Source organism: Lynx canadensis, chromosome D4 (assembly GCF_007474595.2).
Source record: "Lynx canadensis isolate LIC74 chromosome D4, mLynCan4.pri.v2, whole genome shotgun sequence".
NCBI classification, from domain to species: domain Eukaryota; kingdom Metazoa; phylum Chordata; class Mammalia; order Carnivora; family Felidae; genus Lynx; species Lynx canadensis.
Genome location: NC_044315.2, coordinates 92,672,846 through 92,695,878, shown reverse-complemented (window position 1 = coordinate 92,695,878; position 23,033 = coordinate 92,672,846). Strand labels below are relative to the sequence as shown.

Genomic DNA, 23,033 nt, shown 5'->3' with positions numbered 1-23,033 from the left:
GGGGCGGGAGCAGGCCCAGGGCAGGCACGGGCTTCCAGGCAAAGGGCGTTCTGGTCCCATCCAGGATGCCCAGCGGTGATGATGGCAGCTGGGCCCCAGCCGTCCGAGCTCCTGAGGGCTGCTGGTTCCCCGGGTCCCGGTGCAGAGCCCCAGGCTGCCACTTCAAGCTGGGGGACACTGCTGGCGTGGATCCGTGGGTGCCCCCTGTCCACTGCTGCCCCCCTGGTCCTCCAGGCACGGGCCCATCCCCCTACCCCCTTAGGCCTCTGGCCCTTGGCTTCGGCCCTGGTCACTGTGGGTCTGAGAGCCGCTTTGTTCAGGCCGAGGGAACCCAGGTCCCTGCCCCCCCCAGACCCCAGTGGCCTCATACCTCATGGATCGGTCCTTGCCCGACTCTGCTCACGTGTGTGTTTGCGTGTCCCCAGCTCACTCGGGGTGACAGCCATGCTGGACCCCACCTGTGACTCCCTGCGGCTGGAGATGCCGTCAGCCAGAGGGGCCGGCTTGCTCACGCCCTGGACCACGCGAAGCTGCGGTAAGGGCGAGCCCGCGGACAGGCCCTGGGCTGGCGGGTCGGGTGGCCGGGGAGGTCCGCCGGGGACCCCCTCGACTGCCTGATGCTCTGGCGAGGTCCGCCGGGTGCAGAGAGAGCCTTTTCTATGTGGAGAGCATCTGTGTATCAGTATTAAAGTTTTTTGGAGGCTTTCGGGACCCAGCTGCTTGCTACGTGCCCCTGCAGCGCCTCGGTCGCGACCGATACTTGCCCGGGTGAGGGCTGACCGCGTGTTTCGTCGAGGGCCCTGCTCCCGGGCCGCCGCGTCCGAGCCTCTGCCCGCCCAGGCCTCTGCCTTTTCTTTTGCTTCTGAAAGGTTTTGTCCCTGGGTTTCAGCTGAGGAGACTTGCTCAGGGCCACGGAGCTGGTGCAGAGCGGGGGGTGCGTGGGGCAGCGCCCTGTCTGGTAGCCCGGCCTGGCCGAGGGCCCGTGCTGAGGGGCGTGGGAGGACTGTGTGGGCTGCCTCGGGGCGTGCTCAGGGGTGAGCTGCAGGGTCCTGGCACAGCGGCTGGGAACCGGGACTGAGTGGCTGGGGAGGTGTGTCGAGGGGGGCCCGCTGGGCTCGTGCCCTGGGCCCTCTGGAGGAGGAGGGGTCCGTGCCTCCCCCCAGTGCCATGGCCGACCCGCTCCCACCTCCTTTGCTTCTTGGTCCGGGAGACTCTCCAGCCTGTGCTGGGGGCTGCGGGGGGGCCTGACCCCTGGCCCTGCTTCTCCCGGTCTCCCGAGCACCAAGAGCCCCCTAATTCATTTGTTGGTTCCTGTCTCTGCTTTTCCAACTTGTCCCCACTGAGCACCTGCTGTGCCCGGTGCTGACCTGAGATCCGGCCCTGCCCTCCAGGCACCTGCTCCTTAGCGTGGGGCAGGCATCGGGAAGTGCTCGGGTGACAGCACACGACATGTCAGGTTCTGAGAGAGAATCCACCGGGAAGCCGGTAGAGATTTCCTCCGTGTTTGCAGCCCCAGAAAATGCAGCCCAGAGGGAGCAGCGAGCAGCCCAGGAGTGCCCGGGATTGAGCTGTGACCAGGGCCCGAACGCGGGTACCAGCACCGTCTATCCCTGGCTGTCCTTCCAGAAGGCTGGCTGAGCAGGGGGCGGTGGCTGGCTGCTGTGAGAGTCAAGGGTGATCCCCAGTCGCGTGGGGCTGGCTGCCTCCGGGCCAGGGTCCTGCAAGGGGGTCAGGCTCTGGCCTTCCCTCCGGAGGGGACCGCCCTCTCTTTACCCCTCAGCCCCACTCACTGGCTCCTCGCTCTTGGGAGTGTGGGGCCACGGTCCCGGAGCCCCCTTGAAAGGCTCCGCCAGGGGCAAGTGCTCCAGTCCCTGCAGTGAGGTTGGGGTGTGGACCTGAAGGCACCGGCTTTGGTGGCTTCAGGGGACGGTGGGGAGGCCCCCCGCCCATCACCTCCACACCTGGGGCCTTGGCCGCCTGGAGACCTTCGCTGGACCCGCTGCCAGGATCTGGGCACAGCCGCGTGCTCTGGAAAGCTGGGACAGCTCAGGTGCCCCCTGCCCCTCTCGACCGTCACATGGGGCGATGTGGGGACTCAGAGTTGAGGTGGAAAGCACTAGACCCTGAGGACAGCCCCCGCAGGGCTCCGTGCTTTTACCTCTGCTGGGCAGCAGCAGCAAGTGACTCCTCCTGGGACCCGAGGCACGCACGCGCCCCACACACTTGCGCTCCCCGCGCTGTCTGCCCGCGGTGGGTGGGTGCGGGGAGGCGGTCGACGTCTGGGGGGTCGGGCAGGTGGCCCATGGGGAGGGGCGTGAGAGCACAGCTAGGGGCAGAGAAGGGGGCCCTCTCCAATCCCAGAGGGGAAACCATCAGTCACCGGTTGGAAGGACAAAATACTTGCATTGTGGACCCACAGCCCCCGTGTGAGCTTTCTCAGCGACTCATTCACGGGAGCGACAGTCGGGGGGCAGCCTGGGCACCGGGGCGAGGACAGCCCTCCCTGCACAGCTGCCCCCTCCCCGCAGGCGCCTCTCAGCCGGGCAAGGGGCTGGGCCTAGTTAAAGAGCGCCCCACGCCAGCCCGCTGTGTCCCCAGGGCTGACCCCAGGGGTCCCACCCACACCTTCCAGAGAGAGACGGGGCAGAGCCGTCACCTTGAGAAATGTCCCCAGTCCCCTGCTCCATGCCCATCTCCATGAGCGTCCCTCCTGGAGCCTCTGAGGCCTGGCGTCGGCCCCGGGGTCTGGCAGCTCCCACGGGCCGAACCCAAACGGCCCAGATGCCGGGCCTTCCGGAAAAGCCCACTCTTCCTGCAGGGGGAGCAGGACGGCCGGTGGAGTGGAGGCCCGCCCCAGGCTCCCTGTCCCTCCCTGTCCCTCCCGCGTCCCTCCTTACACTCTCCGTCGTCGGGCAGGACCTACCTGTCCGTGGGCGCACTGAAATTCTCTGATGGGGCCTCTTTATCCTGAGACTCTAGGCAGGCCCCCCAGAGTCATTTGAAATCCGAGCTGCTCCTGCCTGGCGTGGCCGAGAGCAGGATCTCGGGTACCCCGAAACCAAGCAGTGAGCACCTGTGCCAGGCGGGTGTCCGACGCCTCCTCCGGGAAGCCTCCCGGATAGCACGCGGGCTGGGCCAGGTCCTGCCGCTCACCCTGCCGTAGCTTGCTCTGCGGGCCGCGAGGACTCACTGCGGTCCCAGCCAGTGCCCGCCAGGCACGTGTGCCCAGGGAGCGTTTGCCGAGAGCATGAGTGAACTGAGCGCCCTGATCGCCCCGGACCGGGCACCGTGTACCACACGTGGGTCTCGCTGGTCTCACCGTGCCCGGGGCCGGGCCCGTCCCCGTGCTCTGCTGATGGAGGAGGGACCTGATGCTCAAAGAGGCACCATGGCCTTGGGCCAGATCTGTGGCAGAGGGGGGATTCGAACCCAGCTCTTCCTGCTGGGGCAGCGCTGCCCACTGGAACTTTTGAGACCCCTCTAGACCAGTGCTGCCCAGTAGCACTCACTTTCAAGACTCCACCAGCCAGCACCACGTTGTCCAGCAGAAGCTTCTGGGTGGAGGGAAGTGTCCTACACTCTGGGCTATCCAGTAGGGTAGCCATTAGCCATGCATGGCCGTCTGGCCAGTGAAATGGGGCCGGTGGGACTGAGGAGTAGAACGTTACGCTGACTTCCCTTTCGCGGAAGTTAAATGACAGCAACACGCGTGGTGGGGGGGCGACTGTGTCTCCACCCAGCGTGGGGGGGAGGGGGGTCCCGTCAGCTTCTGGCTCGAGGCGGTGACTCCCCGATCCCAGCCTCCTCCCTGAGAACATGCTGATGACTACAATCGTGGTCGTTACACAGCCGTGTCGGGGACAGCTTACTTTCTCCTGGGTCACCGCTCGGAGCTCAGGGGCACGCGGCCCGTGTCTCCCTGGTGACCGTCTGGGGTGCCGGCGTGGTGTGGCCAGAGGTGACAAGGAACACCCCTCCCTGAGCCTTGGAGCCTCCCGGGTGGTCAGTGGGCGCTCAGGCTGGTGGGGCCTCAGGGGTCCTTGGCATCTTCTCCGGCTTCAGTTTCTCTCAGTGGCCACAGAACAGAAGCAAAAGAGGGTTTTTCCTCGTCGAGGGAACCTCGGCTCAGAAGAGACACGTCGAACCGTTCTCCCATTCGGGCCTTGGTTTCCCACGGAGGCCAGCTGGCGGGGGCAGGGGGAGGGCTGCCGTGTGCTCGGCACGGGTCACACCTAACTGCTCCCCCTGGGGCCTCCGAGTTTCCCCGCACTGCCGTGGAAACGCCCAGGAGCTGGTTCAGCCGCTGTCCACAGCCTCTGCCGCTCCGACCCCAGAAAGCTGAAGCAAACTGGCCGGCGATGACCGAGGAACTCCTCCCAGAGCCACCCCCAAACCGGACGCCCTCCTCTGCCCCCTTCCACCAACACCAGGCCCTGAAGACGGGAGGCGGGCCAAGGAGGGAGCGCGCTGGGCCCCCTCCGGCCGTGGAGTCGCCCCTAGAGGCCCCCTCAGGGGGGCCAGCAGCACCAACCTGTGCGCAGAGCCCGAGCCAGACCCTCGGGGGCCACCAAAGGGAAAGAGGAGCCCCTGTGGCCTTCCTGATCCAGGCCGGGAGGCCGCGGTTTTCACACCCCTTCTCTGGAGCAACCCCAGAAACCCCAGGGACGCCTGGGGCCCTGTGCCTCTGTGTTAATAGGCACCCGCCCGGCCGTGACCATTGTTACGGTGCTGACCGCTGCCATCCGGCCAGCCTGTGTTAGGTCACCCCTCCAGCAGGGAGGTGGGAACCTCTGTTTGTCCCACCGAGGCTCTCAAGGGCTAGCGATTTGTTTTAGGTCGCCAGGGAAGGCGGGGTGAGCCCGGGTCTGCTGCTGGGCTCCGACTCACCATCTCTGCAGACTTGGGCACGGCTCCCCGGGGGAGTGCGGCTGAGGGTCAGGCCGAGCCAACCCTTGGGGCCGTCGAGGAGATGCAGGAGCTGTCTGCCTCCTCCTGCCACGGGCAGCCCTGTCCTGCCCCCACTGGACGCGCGGGAAGGGACTGTCGTGCTGGGAGTCTCCCTGCCGGCCACTTACCTGCCCCTTCTCTGTGGCTTCCACAGGTCAGCGTTCCGGGCACCTTGCCAACATCCCCCAGAAGTCCCTGGGCTTTCTCGAGTCACTGAAGGTGCGTCCCACCCCATTCTGCCAGGCCGATGGCAGCTGTATCCCCTAGAGGCCTGCTTGGGGTGAGCTGGGAGCAGCCCTCGTCCCCCTGAGGCTGAGCGAAGGCCCCAAAGCGGGCAGCTGTAGAGTGTGAGCGACGGCTCTTCCGCGGGGGAGGCTGCGCGGGAAGGAGGGAGGGGACAGGCGGCTCAGGACGCGGACCGCCTCAGCCGAGAAGGGGAGCAAGCCGCGGGCTGGGGGGAGGCCCGGCCACGAGTGGGGGCTTTCGAGCCCCGCCCCCAAGAAGTGTCCCGTTCCCCGCGATGGCACAACCTGCCCGCGTGGGCTCAGGGCTTTTGGAGAGCTGTGGGGGCAGCAGTCTGGGCGCCCCCCCCCCCCCCGCCCCGGGAATCCTGAGGCTCGGCCCTCCCTGCAGCTTGACCAGCAGAAGCGGAAGCAGGCGTTGGCCCTTCTGCGGCAGCGGGCGAAGCGGGAGGTCTGGGAGACACAGAAGGCCCTGGACAAGCTGCTCTTCAAGCACCGGGTGCAGGTCAGGCACGGACAGGCCCCACGCGCGGCCCTTCCCAGGTGGCTTCGCTCTCTGGCTGCGTGGGGGCCACCTGCCTTCACGGAAGGTCGAGGCGGGGAGGGTGCAGATACAGTGCCGCCTGAAATGTGAGCCCTGCCGGTGCCCAGAAGAGGAGGGGGCGGCTGCGGCCAGAGGCCAGCTCAGTGGGCTGCACACAGATGCTCACGGGACATTCTGGCCCACCGCTGACCCGGGGGCACCTGGCTGGGGGGGACAGATGACCGCCCGCGCCTTCCACCCGCCTGTGTCCCCGGTGGCACCAGAGTCTTGGGCTCCCTGTTGGAGCTCGTGAGCTGATATGTGCCGGAAACTCACAGCCCTGGCAGGTCGGCCGGGAGGGGAAGGGGACCCACATCTCCAAACCACCTGTGCCCGGCCCCCCTGCGTTCACTGGTCGGGATGGCCCCGGCCGATGTCCAGGATCTGCTTCGACGTGATGGGCTTTCTCTTCTCTGTGTCTCTGGTCCGGGGGCTGTTGGGATGGACTCACGCACAGCACATCTGGGGAGGCATTCCCGGGAGGGTGCCCCAGCCTGGGGAAGCACGTGCACATGCATGTACACGCGTGTGCCTGTGTGTGTGGGCAACATACACAGCCGGCCCCTGCTTCCTCTCCTTCCCTCTTTCTTCCCAGCACCACAGCTGCTGCAGCTGAGAATCAGGGCCCTGGCTCCCGCCGCCCTTCATGCAGCCAGCTCCCCCCTGCCCCCGGCCATCTGAGACCCCCCAGCTTTGGGGTGCTCCAGCCCCGGCCTTGCTCTGTGTCTGCCGGGCACCTGCCACCCTCCCCCACCCCGCCACGTCCAGCCCTGTCTGGGGGGCAGGGAGGGACTGTCAGCCTCGCGTGGAGGCCTCTGAGGTTGGGGCCCCCACCACACACCCCACCTTCCCGTTCTCACAGCAGCTGATGGGGAAACACTCCACCGAGGCCAGGCCGAAACCGGCTTCGGAGGGGAAGCAGCCACAGGTGTGCGGAGGTCTGGAGCCAGTGACTTGTCTGAGCACGGTGACAGCCAGACCCAGGTGGGGCCCAGGGGGGGGCTGGCCGCCGCCACCTCCCAGCATAGAAGAGGGCGGGCAGGGCGTCTGGGACAGGCTGTGTCTCCAGCGCATCTCTCCCCCCACCTGTCCCCAGATCGCACCCAGCCCAGGGCAGAGCCGCGGCCGCGCCCTCCCAGGACCCCCGGGAAGGACAGCAGAGTCGGGAGGGCAAGTCGGCTCCTGCAGGTAAGGGTCTTCCAAAGCACACACGCGGCGAGTGCCCGGCCGGCAGCCGTGGGCAGAGGGCCCCGGACGGCGGCGGGCGAGGGCTCGTACGTACGGCCCAGCCCTCAGTGACAGCAGACTGTCCCGGTGCCCTGTGCACCTCACCCAGATTTTTCCTGAACTCCACCGTAGTTCCTTATGACCGTGCTGTGGACGCTCGGTCAGCTTTTAACCAGTCCGTGCACACCCGTTCCCGGTGCTCGCTCTTGCTTTGTGTAGACACGATTCCCGCCCCGGCGTCGCGCCGTCCTTCTGCCCGGAGGACCTCCCCTAACGCTTCCGGACGGGGGGGAGGGGGGGCGGTGGCGACATCTTTTAGCTTTTGTACGTCTAAGGACAAACTCATCGCATCGGTGTTTCTGAAATACCCTTTGCGCAGTGTAGCCCAGGCGGACCGCGTCTCCCTCCGGCTGGCAGTGGCGCCCCGTCTTCTGGCCGCGTTGTTTCGCACCGCAAGCCTGCGGTCAGCGTCGCTCTTCTCCCGCGCACGCTGTCCCTTTCCTCGGGCCGCCTTTCTGGCTTTCTCCTTGTTACTGCCTTGCGGCTACTTGATACGATAAGGTTGCGTTCGGTTTCTCTTTAAAAGGCTCTCGTGCTTGGGGTGCGTTGCGATCCGGGCACCGGAGTGTTTATCGTTTGCCTCGTGCTTGGGAATGTTCAGCCACGGTGTCGTCTGTCTCCTGGCCAACAAGCCTCCACTGGCAGGGACGTCAGGACACCTGAAGCCCCGTGCTCGCGAGGCTCTGTTCTGATTCTCTTTTTCTTCTGTGTTTCCTTGTGGAGAGCTCCAACTGCCGTGCCTTCAAGTTCATTACTCTTTTCTTCTGTGGCCACTGATCTGTCATTAATCCCATCCGGTGTCTTTTCCTTCTCAGGTATTTGGGCTTTCGTTTCTAAAAGTTCCACTTGGACACTTTTTTATATCATCCCTGATTCTACTCAACTTTTTAAATATATAGAACACAGTCACAAAAGCTTTAAAAATTTTTTTTAATGTTTATTTGTTTTTGATAGAAAGAGACAAAGCACGAGCAGGGGAGGGGCAGACAGAGAGGCAGACACAGAATCCGAAACAGGCTCCAGGCTCCGAGCTGTCAGCACAGAGCCCGACGCGGGGCTCCAACTCACGGACCGTGAGATCATGACCTGAGCCGAAGTCGGATGCTTAACTGACTGAGCCACCCAGACACCCCCAGTTATAACAGCTTTTAAAGGCCTTCTCTGGCCTTTAAATTCTACCGCCTGGGTCAGTTTCTACTGACTGTTCTCGTGATAGGTCATGGTTCTTCTTCCCGTGCCTGCTGAACATTTTGACTTTTACCTTGCCGGGGGGCTCCACACACAGTTGTGAGCTTTGTTCTGGAACACGGTTACTTGGATGCAGCTGGAGCCTCCCGGGTGTTGCTTTCCTAATTTGTTAGGTGGGTTTGAAGCAGGTGTCCCCCTGGGACGGAGGCAGGACCTTCTGTGCGCTCTGCCCTGAGACCCGTGGAGCGTGAGGTTTTCCAGCCCGGCTGGCAGAGACAGGCATGGCCCCCAGGCTCTGATCCTTCCCGATGCTTCTCTCCCCAGCGTGGGGAGCTTCCTCACATGCTTTCACCAGCCAGTTCCCACTGAAGGCTGAAGTGGGGGGCACTCCAAATCTCCGGGTTCTCTCGGCGCAGCTCTCTTCTCCCTGGTCCTTTTTCCACGAGCTTTACATGCCTCGGTCTCTCCAGACTCCCAGCTCCATCTTGTCTCCTCTGGGGGTCTGACAGGCTCTGCCTCAGTTTCCCCTTCTTGCGGTGGAGCCTAGAAACACTCTCAAGGCAGTCAGCCGTGACAATCAGGGGTCTCACCTAATTTGTTTTCTGTCTCTCAGGGATCACCGTGCTATATGGCCTGATGTCCAGGGTCTGGAGAATTGTTTTTTCATACACGTATTGTGAATGTTCATATATGTGTACACGCATGTACCTAAGTAATTTTTTTGTTTTGTTGCTGTTTTTACTGTTTATTTTTGAGAGAGAGACAGAGCATGAGTGGGGGAGGAGCAGAGAGAGAAGGAGACACAGAGTCCAAAGCAGGCTCCAGGCTCTGAGCTGTCAGCACAGAGCCTGACGTTGGGCTCGAACTCACAAACCGTGAGGTCATGACCTGAGCCGAAGTCAGACGTTTCACCGACTGAGCCACCCGGGCGCCCCTATTTTGTTGCTTTTTAAAGTCATTTTTAGCGGGACAGTAAATCCACGATCCGATCCCTTTTACTCTCTCGGTGGGAAGCACAAGTCCTGAAATTAACTTTCTAAAACTACAGAGTCCTTTTCCACCCACCCAGCGCAGAAGGACAGCTAGTAGCGGCCAATGCCAAAAGGGCTGCTTAAGCCCGGAACCTGCTGCCTCCCCACCTGCTGGATGCCGGACCTCAAGGGGTCACGCTCTGGCTCTGGGCCTCGGTCTCGGAAGTGAAGCCGCGGGACCAAGTCATTCCTGAGGCTCCTCTCCCTGGGGTCTGGTCCTTTGTATGATCAGTGGGTTCACACACAACTTCACACCGGGACTAAAGAGGCGGTTAAATCCTCCTGGTGCGGCCTTGTGAAGACCTGATGTGAAGCTGTGTGTATGTGGGGGGGGGATTACACTACCCCAGCTATCCTACCTTCGAGAGGCCCTCCTGTAGAAAAGGCCACTGGAACCCTCACCTGACCCAGCAGGCTGTCCAGAACCCCTACAGGGCCCAACCACAGACTGCTTTCTGTCCTCAGAGCCCAGGCAGGAAGAGAGGCCAGACCAAGCCCCCTCCCAGCTGCCCCTGGCCAGGCTCTACCCTCAGGACAACCCCACCCACCAGGTACAGGGAGAGGTACTCTGGGGAGGCAGGTTCAGGGCCGGTACCGGCATTAGCTCTTAGCCCCAAATCCTCCCTCAGCTGCCTGGAGCCATCGGGTGCTGAGGCCCACCTCTCCTAGAGCCCGCACTCAGAGGATCTCTGCTGCAGATCCTGGGCTGGGCTGGGGGTGGGGGGGAGGCACTCCCTGCCGTGGGCATCGCCCACCCTTCCAACTGACATCTGCCCAAGCCCCTTCCTCATGCCTGGGGTGGTAGGTGAGAGCAGGCATTTCGGCAAAGTGCTTCAGGCAAGGCTGGCCCCCACCTTTCAGGTTGCACATTTCGGGGCAGGTGGCCCAGTCTTTCCTCAACCCTCTTGGGCACAAATACGTGTCCAGACTGAATCAAGGCAAAAGACCAAAATGATGAGGACCCCTCCCTGCCCTCGGGAGCCCGCAGTCGGGAGGGGGGTACCCCGCCCCGGGAAAGGAGGCACACAACTCGGGATGAGTGGAGCAGACAGTCTGGGAGGGCTTCCTGGAGGCGCCGGCCTCCTCCCCTAGGCTGGGCACCGCTCCCACCCGGCGAAGCTGGTCCCGGAGCGGCCCGGTCGGTCTGCCCCGCCCCAGCGGAGCCCGGCGGGGCCCTGGAGCGCGAACCCCGGAGCCCTGGGCTGCTTCACGCTGCAGATGCTTGACGTGAGCCTGCGGGAGGAGGAGCTGCGCGCGCAGCACCAGGCTGCGATGCTGCGCCTGCGCGAGAAAGCGCTGGAGGAGAAGATGCGCACCGAGCTGGCCTGGCTGGAGCATCAGCGAGAGTGAGCGCGTGCGCGGCCCCGCCCCCGTCGGACCCCGCCCCGGAGCCGCCCCGCCTGCCACTCGGGCCCCGCCCCCGCCCGGACTCCGCCTCCCACCGGTCTCGGCTCCAGCCCCGGTCCTGACAGCGTTACGGGGAACAAACCGAACCGATGCAGATAGTAATGGGTCTTTGCGGGAAGTTAGATAAGGCAGTGAAGTTCCAGAAACAAATAACGTAAACATTTAAGGCACCCGCAGTCCCACCTCTCCCAGACAGCCCCTGCGTATTTTCCAGTCTGTCCTGCCAGCTCTCGTTGCGGGAGATACACAGGGCCGTTTAACAGCATTCCGAGAACACTCCGCTGCTGTCTTGTGACCTGGGTTTCCACTCACAAGTCAGGAAAGCTTTCAGAGACCCCGCGTAGCCGCTGCACCGTGCAGGGCACCACCCCCCCCCCCACCACCACCACCCCCCCCCCACCACCACCACACAACTCCTTTAGGCCCGTGGCGGGGGGCCTCCAGCTGCCTCCTGCGGAGGAGACACGCCCCTTAAGGGAAACGTCTAGAAGCGGGCCTGCGGTGTCAGGGGGGAAGCACGGTTTAAGCTTCTTGATATTCCCTCACTGGCTTCCAGTGAGTGTATTCCAAATAAGCTTCCCCCCCACCCGGCCACCTCCCACTCTCCCTCCTTGGGCAGTTTAGGAGCCCGGCAGGCTGTGGGGGTTCTATCCCATGGTGGGCCCCGAGCCCCGCCCCAGGGGACCCTTTGGGTGGGCTAGAGCTCCAGGGTGGGAGGCGCTGCCCTTCCTTCATGTGTCAGGCCCGAAAGTGGTCACGAAGAGCCGGTGGGGAGAGTGACAGTCCGGACTGAGCCCCCGGCCCCGGGTTCCCCCAGCCTGCCCCTGGTGCATGGCACTGGGAGGGGGGCGTCCCAGGTCCACCTGGCCGGCCAGTTTTCACATCCACCTGCTGAACCCGAGGTGGATAGTCAGTCCTGCCTCCCCCCTCAGGTGTCTGGGCGGCGAGGGGAAGGACACGATGCTGGCGGCCTTGGCAACGAGGCAAGAGCAGGCGCTCGGCAAGCTTGAGCAGGAGCAGGTAAGGGTGACCCAGCCCCGTCCGGCGGGCAGGTGACCAGCACCGAGTTGGTCCTGCCATCCTCCTGGCTGGGAGTGTGGGCCTTCTGCACCACACCTTGATCAGTCCCCAGCCCTCGCCACCCTCCAGGGCCGCTCAGGACCCTGTGGTGCATGGGGAGCGCCCAGTGGCCGGGGTGGGGGCGGCGTGGCCTGGGTGGGGTGTGGCCCTGTAGTCCTGTGTCCTGCGGCCTCTTGGAGCCTCAAGAACGGGAGAATGACAGCAGTGTGTGTCGAGGGGCCGGCGGGGCTTCAGTGCAGCCAGCACTGACCAGGGTGAGCGTGTACCACTGCAGAGAGGGCTCAAGCCCAGTTTCCTTCGCTGGAAAATGGGCACCGGGGCCGCTGTGCTGGTGATCTCATCAGTGTCCCAGCATGCTGTGTGGTGGGGACTAGTGTTAACCGCCTCCCTTTATGCAGATGAAGAAACCGGGGCTCAGTGTAGGGGGCTTGTCTCACTCAGGGACCCTCCGAGGGGAACGAGGGGTGATGCTGGACTTTGGGTTGGCAGAAAACTTCCGCCCAAGGTGGCCTGTATGGGCCAGGGAGGTGGGGTGGCGGATGTGGGACCTGGCAGTTACTGGGGGCAACAGGAGGAGACCCAGAGAGAAAAGTGCAGGTGACACCATCTGTTGGGCACACCCTGACCAGTGAGCTGTGAAGAGGACTTAGAAGGAGGTCCAGTTATCAAATGGCAGCTAGGTTCTGTGTTGCAGGCAGAGCCACTGTGGAGGAGGCTGGGGTCTGGGCCCCTGGCCACCGGGGCTTGAGCAGGACAGCTCTGCCGAGCCTTAGTTTCCTCTCTGACCTAGGAAGGCCTCCACCCCCCAAAGTGGGCGTGCAAAGACCCCAGCAGGTGCTCCAGGCAAGGTGGCTCTGCTGAGGGATGTGCCATCAGAGACAAAGCAGGGACCAGAGGACAGATGGGGACGGTTGAACGAAGGGACAAGTTCCCTTTGGGTGGGGGCAGTGCCCGGAACCTGGAGACAGGGAGGGCCGAGTGGGGGAGGGCGGAAGGGCAGCGGGCCTGTGCCAGTCTCGGTTGGCCGACCCAGGGTACGACACCCTGCCTTCCCTCCTGCTTCCTGCCAAGCCTCCCGGGGGGCCGGCAAGCCGAGCAGGACGAGAAGGGCGGGGCGTGTGGAGGGGCTCAGGGAAGGCCCCGTCGGAGCTGGGCTGCCCCCACCCCCAGACACCCTTTATCCCTTTGATCACGCGTGCACTTCTCCTCAACGTGTGCCTGGGTGCGGGCTTGGGGGTTTGCTGACGTCTTCCCTGGCCGGTTCAGAGAGAAATCCGATACCTGCGGGACATTCACCTGTTTTCACACCAAGAGAGGAAACTTCTCCTGCAGCATGAAAAGGACATCGTCTCCCTGCAGAGATCCATGGTGCACCTGCGGCGGGAGCTTCAGGCCCGGAACAGGCTGCCTCAGGTGGGCGCTCTCACTGGGCTGGAGGCCAGGAAACGCTTGGCACCTGGCTGTTCTGTGGGACTGTCCCTCGTAAATACGCTTGTGACCCAGGGAGGGGAGGGACCGAGGAGGAGTGCAAAGGGAAGGCAGGAGGGGCACCCAAGGCGGTTTCCTGGACACAGTGGCCCGGCTGGGCTCTGGAGGAGGAGCCCCCACAGTGGAAGGTGCTCCAGGCCCAGAGGTGTGGGTGGGAAGCCCAGTGGGAAGGAGGGAGGTCAGGCTAGAGCTGGGATGGGGCCAGGGCTGTACTCACCGGGGGGCAGGGCTGAGGCAAGAAACAGAGGTGGCCTGGGCTCCTAGGGGGAGCAGCCCCTTGGGGGACCCCGAGCAGCAGGGGTGTCCTTGCTCCAGCTCCCCGTCCCCACCACCTGTCGCACGGAGGGGGCTGTGGGATCACAGAGCAGGGCAGCTGTCCCCAGCCCAAGCTCTGTTGAGCTTCGGCTGCTGTGGCCTTGCCTGGTTGGATGAGGATGGGATGAACTGGGTTCTCTGGGTTAACAGTCACCCTGCGGGGTGGGGGGAGGGGGCAGTAGAGCGGTGTCCTCCCTGTCCCAGGCCGGCCCGCAGGGGAGGTGACCCAGGGCTGCCTGCTGCCAGAGCATGGCCTGGGGTGTGAGCTCGGTGACCCGGGCAGCCTGCGGCAAGGACTCTCCAGCTCTGGGCCTGTGTCTGCCCTGCCTCGGGGCCGCTGCCCTGCCTCGGGGCCGTTAGCATGGCATGCAGGGCTCCTGCGAGGCTAGGACCACCTGCTTCAGCTGGTGAAGGCCGACCTGCGGGGGCACACTGGCCGCCGTGCTGTACGTGAAGCCTGCCACCCGCTTCCCCTGAGGGGCGGTGACCCACACGTGTCCGTGCCAGCTCCCTCGTGCTGTTTCTAATATATTTAAATTTTTTTTTTTCAACGTTTATTTATTTTTGAGACAGACAGAGACAGAGCATGAACGGGGGAGGGGCAGAGAGAGAGGGAGACACAGAATCAGAAACAGGCTCCAGGCTCTGAGCCATCAGCCCAGAGCCCGACGCGGGGCTCGAACTCACGGACCGCGAGATCGTGACCTGGCTGAAGTCGGACGCTCAACCGACTGCGGACGCTCAACCGACTGCGCCACCCAGGCGCCCCTCCCTCGTGCTGTTTCTCATAGAGTTCCGGCCGTGAGGTCAAGACCACTCAGACGGAGGGGTCTGAGACAAGTGTGCAGCTGAAGGGCCCTGCACAGGGCTCCTCGCGCCCCTTGTCACCGCCTGGGCCCGCCAGCCCCGCCAGCCACTGCCCCCGGACAAGCCCCGAGACCCCACGAGTCCAACAGTGAGTTGTCCCCGGGCAGCCCCGGTGCTTACCATTAAAAACCTTTCCTGTGCTGCTGGCTGGGGTGTCCTCCCCGCTCTGAACCCAGTTCATCATCTGTTAAGTGGGGACAGGGCTGCCACCATTCCCCCGAGACAAAGCGAGTAGACCGGCCTTGCTCCAGGGCAGCGGGCGGCACCCGGGTGGCCACACGGCGGCCAGGAGCCCCTCCGAGGCTGGCGTGGGACCCTTCTGCCAGCTGTGGCGGCCGGGCCTTCTCTCACAGGCCCGGCCACGTGGCCGCTGGGCTCGTTTTGCAGCAGAAGGGCCTCTCCCCGCACACTAGAGGGGCCCTGCCCAGGCTGAGTCACCGTGAGGGCGGAGGGGGAGGCCGGTGAGCGGTGCCACCCGACCGGGAGCCTCGCTGTGGGAGAGAGCCAGCTGCCTCAGCCATCAAGAGCGACCCCGCGTCCCTGCGCTGGGAACGCCGCCTCCCCTCTGTCTTAATTACAACGGCCCCAGGGCTGGCTGTCCACTGCCAGGGTCTAATGACAGCAGCCTGGGGGGTGAGGGGGCGACGGTGCAGGAGGCAGCCCCCACCGCCCCAGAAAGGGCCCGCCCCTTCCCGCCGGGAGCGGCCTTTGCAGGGACCCCTGTCTGCCTGCGGGGGGCACCAGCGCCTCCAGTGGCCTTCCTGCCCGAGCGGGGGGGGGGGGGGGGGGGGGGGCCCTTTGCACACCTCCTCCGTGGAAGGGGGTCAGCGCCCCCTAGGCTGCCGGGGCCACGAGCCCCACTTGGCTGCCCTGAGAGCGTGCTTCTCACATCTCAGCACGGGCCCACGCAGCCTTCGAGTTACCATGGACTGCTGGATCTCTGAGGACACTCCCGGCCGACTGTACCCTCTTGGTGCCCAGGAGCTGGTTCCTGAGGCTGGGCGGGCAGGCCGTTAGCACAGGCTTAGCACAGGCGGGGGGGGGGGGGGGGGGGGGGTGGGCAGGGAAGGGGGGTGCAGGCCGCCGTCCGTCCTCCTGCAGGGCGAGGCCTCCTTTGCTGTCCTCATCACAGCAGCGATGCGTTGTCACTGCTGGAAAGTTGGGGACCAGAAAGGCTGTGTACACGTTGGGAAAATTTCAGATGGCTTCTAACCGCCGCCTCCGTCACCGTGAGAGAGACTCTGAGCTTTTGCTGGGGCCGTGCGACGCAGAGAACTAGGTGTCCTCCCTCGGTCCAGGGGAGCTCAGCAGCGCTGCGAGTGGGTCAGGGCCCAGGTGCATCCTTGAGCTCTGCCTGTGGAGCCACCCCCCTGCACTCAGCCCACAGGGCTCCTGGCCTGAGACCTGGGGGGGGGGTGGGGGTGGGGAGAGGGGTGACAAGCCTTTGAAAGGGCTCCAGGGGCTGCCATTCCAGTTTGATTCCTGAGGCAGCTCTGGGGGGCGGGTGATGGGCTCGGGCGCACACCCCTTGCTGTGTCCTCAGGGTCCTTGCTCCTGGGGCCAGGCAGGGGCCTGCATCTGGGACACACTGATGGGGACAGGTGCCTCCCAGGCCTTGCCCCAGAGAGGCCAGAGCTCCAGCCCCTGCGTCGTCTCCATCTGCAAAGGCCCCAGATTCCAGACACCGAGGAAAGCCCTTTGACCCCACTCCCCGTTCACACCCCTGACGTGGGTGTGAACCCAGCGGCAGATGCCCAGGGCCCCCTGGGGGAGTTGTAGCATCCGAAGGGAACAGAAACAAGTCAAGCCACACCCTAAAGAGTGGCCGGTGTCCCAGCTGGCCCCTCCGCCTGCATTGTCCAGGGGTCAGGAGATCTGGCAACCTTGCCCCCCGGCTGCCTCCTTGAGGCTTGGACGGGGGTTGGTTTCCTGATGCCCGTCAGTGTGCTCAGAGCATGGCAGGGGGTCTGGGCATGTGGCCTCCCGGAGCTCAGGTGGGCCCGGTGGTTTGTCCCCACGGAGAACTCGTGCCGGAGCGCCCTGTGCTGGGGAACAGGGACAGGGGACGCCTCCGGCCCATCACGCTCTGGCGCCGTGCCTGCACCTCGCGAGCCCCCAGCAGGGACCCGTCTGCTTGGGAAGCTGCCTGGGAGGGGAGGGCCCAGGACCTGTTCTCCTGCACCCGTGTGGTGACCGCTCGGCCGCCGACCACAGCCGTCCCCCGGATGTGACGCGTGTTGTCCCATTTGTGGAATGTTGTGGTCGGGGCTTGTCCCCCGGGAGGGCATAGCCCGGGTAGGCAGTCCCAGCCCCGCCCTGCCTTACAGCCTTCTCAGCGAGCGGGCGGATGGGACGCCCCCCCAGGCAACCTCAGCTGCGGAGAGTCACCGGCCGCCTCCAAGGCCCGCGTGGGGAGAGGACACTCCTGTGGCCGGCAGCTGGCCCGACGCGGGGCGCCGGCTGGCGGAGAGCCACAGCCCCGTGGGCCAAGGTAACCGGGCACCGCGGTGGCCGCGGGGGCAGCCGAGGACAGACGGTCACTCGGTCGGTTGGCCCTGGCAACTGGGGGCAGCATCGGGCTTGAGGTCAGACAGACCTGCGCCCTGGCGCGCCTCACACGCGCCGTGTGGCCTTCCTCTCCGTGTCTGGGCGCACGGCGGGCCCGTTTGCAGGAGGGCCACCTGCGTGCACCTCGACCGACGTTTCCGGGCAGCAGCGGGGGCTGGGCGGGCGCGGAGGCTGTCCTCCCTTCCCTCCGTCTCCTCCTCCGTGTGAAGAGGGGCCAGCTCAGGGGGTGTGCACCCTTCCCAGGGCTGATTTTCTCACAGGACTTCATAGTTCCTGGACGCCGTGCCCCCGCGTCCTCCGTTCTGTGCCCATCAATGCTGACAGTCCCTTTGCCTCACAGGAGACCCCCAGACCAACCCCAGCCCCACGTCAGCAGAGGAGAAGACCCGGCCTCTGACAGACAGCCGTGCACAGAAGCTCCAGGGCCCGAACTCCCCGGGCGGAGGGGGTCCCTGCGGCCCCCTGGAAGCCAGCGTGAGTTGAGGCTAGGCCCTGCCCTGGCTGCAGGCAGAGTGGGGGCCTGGCCGTGGCTTGGTGGGGCTCTACCGTGTGGCTTTGGGCGGGGGCCGCCCTGTCCACCAGATGACGGTGTTGAGGGGATGGGGCCTCTTTGGTCCTTCTCACGTGGATTCCTCTGTTGAGGGGCCTTTGGTGCCTGCTGGGAGGAGGGGTATCTGGCAAGTGGGGGTCTCCTCGGCCATCTTTAAGGGGATGGTCTTTGTTCCTTACGGTGGTGACTCCATGGGAGCACAGGGCTTTACCCACGGCTAAGGGGCACGGACCGATGGCCTCGTGGCCGTGGCCACATCCTGGCTGTGGTCTTTCTCCCGCAGGTGGTTGAAGGCCGCGTCGGCCGAGCGGGGTCAGAGCTGGGGCTGGACTTTGCCGGCAGCCCCGTGGAGGAGCCCCACAGAATGGAAGGCTGGTGGCCGGGGGAACAGAGGCATGCGGTCTGGAGGGCTGCCTGAGCCCAGGGGACCTGCAGGCAGGGGGTGGGGTCCTGGGGCATGGAGACACCCGTCCTCTCGTTGGAAGAACCTCACTGTGTCCGAGCGCCCCTCGTCCTGAACCGGGTCCTCTGCGCCCCCTCAACCCACCCCATGCCCTCCTGAGTCTGACCCCCTCTGTGGAAGCAAAGATGTCACCTGGGGAGTTGGCCCACGATCCCGCGCTGGGGGCAGCGGGAGGGGCCCTTCCAGGGAACGCGTGCCTCTGAGCCTCTCAGAGAGCAACGCCCCCCAGAGACCTGACCCAGTGGGGACTGAGGCCAGAACCTCCTAAACACAGGCCCCCTGCCCCCACCCGGGGAGCCCTGCGCTCTGACGGTCACCTCCTGTCAGGGCGGATACCTGGCGGGCACGGGTGTCAAGCTTACGGGGGAGTTGAAGGCCCCGTGGAGGCCCTGAGCCGTGGGGACGAGGCCGGGGGATGGGGCCCTCTCCTGGGCGCCCCCTGGGACATCCGCACAAATGTGCTTGCAGGACCGAGCGCTGCGGCCCCTTCTCTCCACCGGAAGCCGCCCAGCTGACCACTGCTCCAGGTGAGGCCCCGCCGTGCACCAGGACCATGGGACCCCCACCCGCGGGTCCTCCGCCACCAGCTCCTCCTCGGCCAGAACCACCCTTCCCCCAAAGCCCGGCGGGGGAGCCCCGCCCACTCGCCATACCCATCGGCTGGCCGCCCAAGCGGAGGACTGTAGGGAGGGCCCCTGTCTGGAGCCGTCGTGCCCCAATAAACACAGGACGGCTGCAGTTCGGAGGCGGGGCCCCCAAGGCGCGGAGATGTCCCCCCAGACGCGGCGCCCTTACTTGTGCTGGCGGGTGGGTGGCCGAGCTAACGGGTGTGGAGCCGGGGGGGGGGGGGGGGGGGGGGGGGGGGGCGCCCCGCGGACCACGCTGCGGCTGTGGACCTTTCTTCCGCCTCCACCGGGCCCTTCTGGTCCCGATCCGCTGGCTTAGGGGCTGTGGGGTGTGGGCCGCAGGGGTGGCAGGGGGCGAGGGCTGGGGGCCTCACCCCCAACTCCCCCCTCTCCGCAGCTCCGGTACCACCCAGCTGGCCTGAGGGCAGCCCCCTGCCGCCGCTCAGGGCCCCCTCGGACCCGGGCCCGGAGTCCGAGGCTGCTCCCCGGAGCCGCTCGGGGTCTTGGGCGGGGTCCCCTGCCTCCTCCTCCCCGAGTGGGGTGTCCTGCCGCTCTCTCCAGGAGTTTCAGAGAGCAGCCGCCGTCCTGGTTCAGCTCTCCGAGAGCCCCGTCTCCGTGTCAGACTGGGGGGGTGGGGACGTCCCAGACACGGACCCCGGCTGTTCTGGGGAGCTCTCTCCTCAAGACTCCTGGGGGCTCCACCGGGGCGGGGGGCAGGTGGCCCGGGAGAGGCCAGAGGGCGGTGGGGCCGGGCCCCTGGGCGGCCCCTCCACGGAGCCGGGGGGCGTCCTGCGGGAGGGCTGGCCGCTGCCTCCCCCGGACGCCCCCTCTCCGAGGTCAGGGTCAGAGCTGTCAGAGGCGTCCAGCGAGGTCTGGGACGAGGAGAACCTTCTGGAGCCTGGCTCGGGGCCCTCCTTGTCTACGGGAGGCTCGTCCCACCTGGAAAATGGCGGGGCGCCCGGCTCTGCACTTGCTTCCTTGGGCCCCGGGGAGGGGCAGGAAGCGTCTGGAAGCACTGGGAGCCTCATCCGTGAACTCACTACGGAAGAGGGCCCAACAGACGTCCCCCGAGGCTGCCCGCATGCCCTCCCGTCCACGCCCTCGTCCTCCAGTGACTTGGACCTGTCCCTTTCCTCTCCCTCGGGGTCCTTGGCATCCGAAGGGGTGGGTTTCGGCAGAGGAGAGACCAGGCCTCTGCAGGCCTCGGCTGCCTGCCCAGAGGGGCTCTGGGACGCTGCCCTGAGTCTGCCCAGTGACAGGACGCCACGACAGCCCTGGTCTGAGCCTGAGGTCCCCGTGACCTCGCGGGCTCCTCCTGGGGACCCTGGCGGTCTGGTGGCCCTGACACCCCAGGGCTGGGCACCCAGAGGTAGGGGCAGTGGAGACTCCCCTGCCCCCGAGGAAGCCTGCCCCACGCCGTCCAGCAGGGCCTTGCCTGAGATCCTGTCCCCCGTCGACGAGGTGCTATCCTATGGCAGTGCCGACCTGTCCTCCGCTCACAGGGATGCCCGCCTCCCTCCTCTGCCTCCCACCTTCCCAGCAGAGGGTTTGGCCGACACGACCAGCCCCGACTCAGGAGACTTCCCTTCCCCACCTGAGGATGTCATGTCTCCTGGGAGCGTGCCGGGCCCCCCGGGGGAGGATGCCTCCATCAAAACTGGGGAGTTGCCCTCCTTGTCTGAGGAGGACACACCCGAGGCACCATCCCCAGGGCCCCGGGAGTCGGGGCTCTGCCTGGGGGCAGGCAGACAGGGCGGAAGCCTTGGGGACGAATTGGGTGAGTCAAGTTCGGTTTCCAGGGATCAGGCTGTGGGCAGCCGGTGGCCTGACCCGGCCGGCTGGCCAGGGCGCCCCTCTGGGGGCAGGGCAGGAGACGCCCCGGGGGGGCCCCCGAGGCTGCCGGTGCGGCCCCCGACCCTGTCCAGAGGGGCCTTTATGGCCGGGGAGCGTCCGCCAATGCTGGCAGCCGCTGGCAGCCCTGGGCAGGGCGACCCAGCTCCTGCTCTGGGCGCGGGCCCCTGCGCTGACCCGCCGGGCACGGAGGGAGCCAAGGTGTTGGATTTGGTCTCCAGCCAGCTTAGCGGGAGGATCCTGTGCGACACGCTGGCTGTGCTCTTGGAGCCGGCCCAGCCGGCGGCCCCCTGACGGAAGAGCCGCCGTGTCCCGCAGGCTGGCCCCGCGGCCGCCGCAGGGCCTCGGGAAGACGGGGCCCACGGTGGCGTGGGGTGCCATTGCGCATGCGTGTGCGTGGCGTGTGGGATGCTCCGGGAAGCCTGGGCCACGGAGGGCAGAGCCACCATTCAGAACAGCCTGCCTGCGGCTGGCCCCCGAGTAGTCGTCTGGTGCCGGGCTGGGGCCTGGGCGGGGACGTGGCGGCCAGTGCGGTGAGCTCTGTGTTCTTCCGGACGTTGGGGCCGCTGCGTCCGTCAGGCGCCTGGAAGGGCCCCTGGTCCAAAGACTTTAAGAGGCAGGAAGGTAAGAGGTTGTGCGGGCGTGTCCAGAGGCTGGCCGGTCGAGGAAAGGTGTGGAGGTCATGGATTGACAGAGAACGGCCCGGAGGGGAGCGGTCCCCAAGGACGAACTGGAGACCACATGCCTGGAGGCAGAGCCGTCGGCAAAGGCCGGGCGAAGAGAGAGAGAGAGCCGCTCTGGGGGGACAGGGGGGCAAGGGGCGGTGGAGACGGGCTGGGGGTCACGTCCGCACGGACTCACACCCCAGCTTGGCGGCTTCTGAAGGCCAAGGGCATGCACGTGGGCCGACCCCGCTGTGGACATCACAGATCTGTCAACTCAAGGGCCGGAGGTGACCAGCCACGCCCCAGGACTGCCCTCTGGCGGGAGGTGGGCCAAGGGCTCCTTGAGGACTCAGGACTCCGGGAGAGACCAGAGTCCGTTTCCTGGTGGCTGTCCATCATCGAATGACCCTCGGGATGCAGGGCGGCCTTGGAGCAGGGAGCAGTTTGCACAGGTGTTGGCAGGGTGCGATCCCTCTGGGGCTTGGCTCCTCCCCTCCAGGGCACGGACTTCCCCCGGCCTCAACAGAGGAACTCCTTTGGAGATGACATTTATGGACCCCTGGGGAGCCGGCGACTTCCGTGCACTTGCAGTTAGCTGGGGGGCGTGGCGGAGCCCAGAGTTCTGCCTGTGCCCTCCACCTTCCAGCTTGGGAGCGGCGGCCGCCTCCAGGCAGCCCTCCACCAGGTCCCCGCTTCAGGGCAGCCTCCTGTACCCAGGCCAGCTGCTCGCCAGACGGACTTTTGTCACAGGCTCACTCGTCCGGTTTCACGGCTCAGGGAGGCACCAGCTGAGACAGTTCATGCTGATTTCGCACTGGGTCCCCCCACGTCCACCAGGGAACCCCGAGACGGGCTTGGGCGGGGGGGAAAGTGCTCTTGCTGTGCGTATGCGATTTCAAAACAAGTTCTGAGCTACAGCTTTCCTATTGATTGCCTTCTAGTTTTCTGAACAAATCAGTCTGTAATTTTTTATTTTTTTTCTATTTATTGCTGACCCTTTTGGATTTACGAGGCCGTGCGAGAGGGATTATGTATTTTACACACACACGTTTGGCATGGTAATAAATCTCCCACCTCAAAACCCTGCAGATTTGCCTCAAACCCCGTCGCCCCCTTTCTGGTCGCCGTGGGGGTAGGGGGGGCTGTGCTCCTGGCGGGGCCGCGGGCCTCCCAAAGGACCTGTCTGGGGGCCGCCTGCACCGGTGGCCCCTCGCCCACGACAGCGGGGCCCAAGGGAGGCCACGCTACAAAATGAGCTCCATGTTTCAGGTCGGTGCCGTGGAGGCTGTCAGAAGCCCTCCGTCTCAGCTGACACGGCGAGTGAGGGGCGTGGGCTCCGAGGTCCGTCTAATGACAGGCAAAACATACCACACTGCTGCCTTCACAGCCTCACTGCGGTCGCCTCGGCTCCAGTCCCTGCTAACCTCTGGGGCCGATAAATCTTGGTCTCCAGAAGGGCCATTATCCTTCATAGAAAGTGGTTATTTCTGGGGCGCCCGGGTGGCTCAGTCGGTGGAGCGACCGGCTTGGGCTCAGGTCACGATCTCGCGGTCTGTGGGTTCGAGCCCCGCGTCGGGCTCTGTGCTGACGGCTCGGAGCCTGGAGCCCGCTTCCGGTTCTGTCTGTCTCTCTCTCTGCCCCTCCTCCACTCATGTTCTGTCTCTCTCTACCAAAAATAAATAACTGTAAAAAAAAAAAAAAAAGAGGTTATTTCTTAAAGCCCACATTTAATTTTGCAGCCTGTCTCTTTCAACGGCCCCTCTTAGCTGTACCCTCCTGCATGAAATGCCCACGGATGCACCTTCAGCATTTCAAATGCCAAATCACCAGACCAGCTTTAGGAAGCCTTTGATTCCTTACCATGTGCGGCAGGCC

At 65.3% G+C, this 23,033-nt stretch overlaps 1 protein-coding gene across 1 annotated transcript in view; it reads left to right on the top strand.

Annotated features, from left to right (window-relative positions):
- The window catches only part of CCDC187 (coiled-coil domain containing 187), a 36,879-nt gene extending 14,633 nt beyond the window's left edge, over window positions 1-22,246 (top strand). Inside the window, exons 10-24 of the mRNA XM_032595530.1 lie at window positions 426-535; window positions 5,102-5,166; window positions 5,581-5,694; window positions 6,635-6,756; window positions 6,869-6,960; window positions 9,744-9,829; window positions 10,497-10,624; window positions 11,618-11,705; window positions 13,032-13,178; window positions 14,360-14,523; window positions 16,628-16,926; window positions 17,344-17,477; window positions 17,837-17,946; window positions 18,485-18,843; window positions 19,040-22,246. Of these exons, the coding sequence (XP_032451421.1) occupies window positions 426-535; window positions 5,102-5,166; window positions 5,581-5,694; window positions 6,635-6,756; window positions 6,869-6,960; window positions 9,744-9,829; window positions 10,497-10,624; window positions 11,618-11,705; window positions 13,032-13,178; window positions 14,360-14,523; window positions 16,628-16,926; window positions 17,344-17,477; window positions 17,837-17,946; window positions 18,485-18,843; window positions 19,040-20,787 (3,766 nt within the window). The 3' untranslated portion in view covers window positions 20,788-22,246. The remainder of the gene's footprint in view (window positions 1-425; window positions 536-5,101; window positions 5,167-5,580; window positions 5,695-6,634; window positions 6,757-6,868; window positions 6,961-9,743; window positions 9,830-10,496; window positions 10,625-11,617; window positions 11,706-13,031; window positions 13,179-14,359; window positions 14,524-16,627; window positions 16,927-17,343; window positions 17,478-17,836; window positions 17,947-18,484; window positions 18,844-19,039) is intronic.
- The last annotated feature ends 787 nt before the right edge of the window (window positions 22,247-23,033 follow it).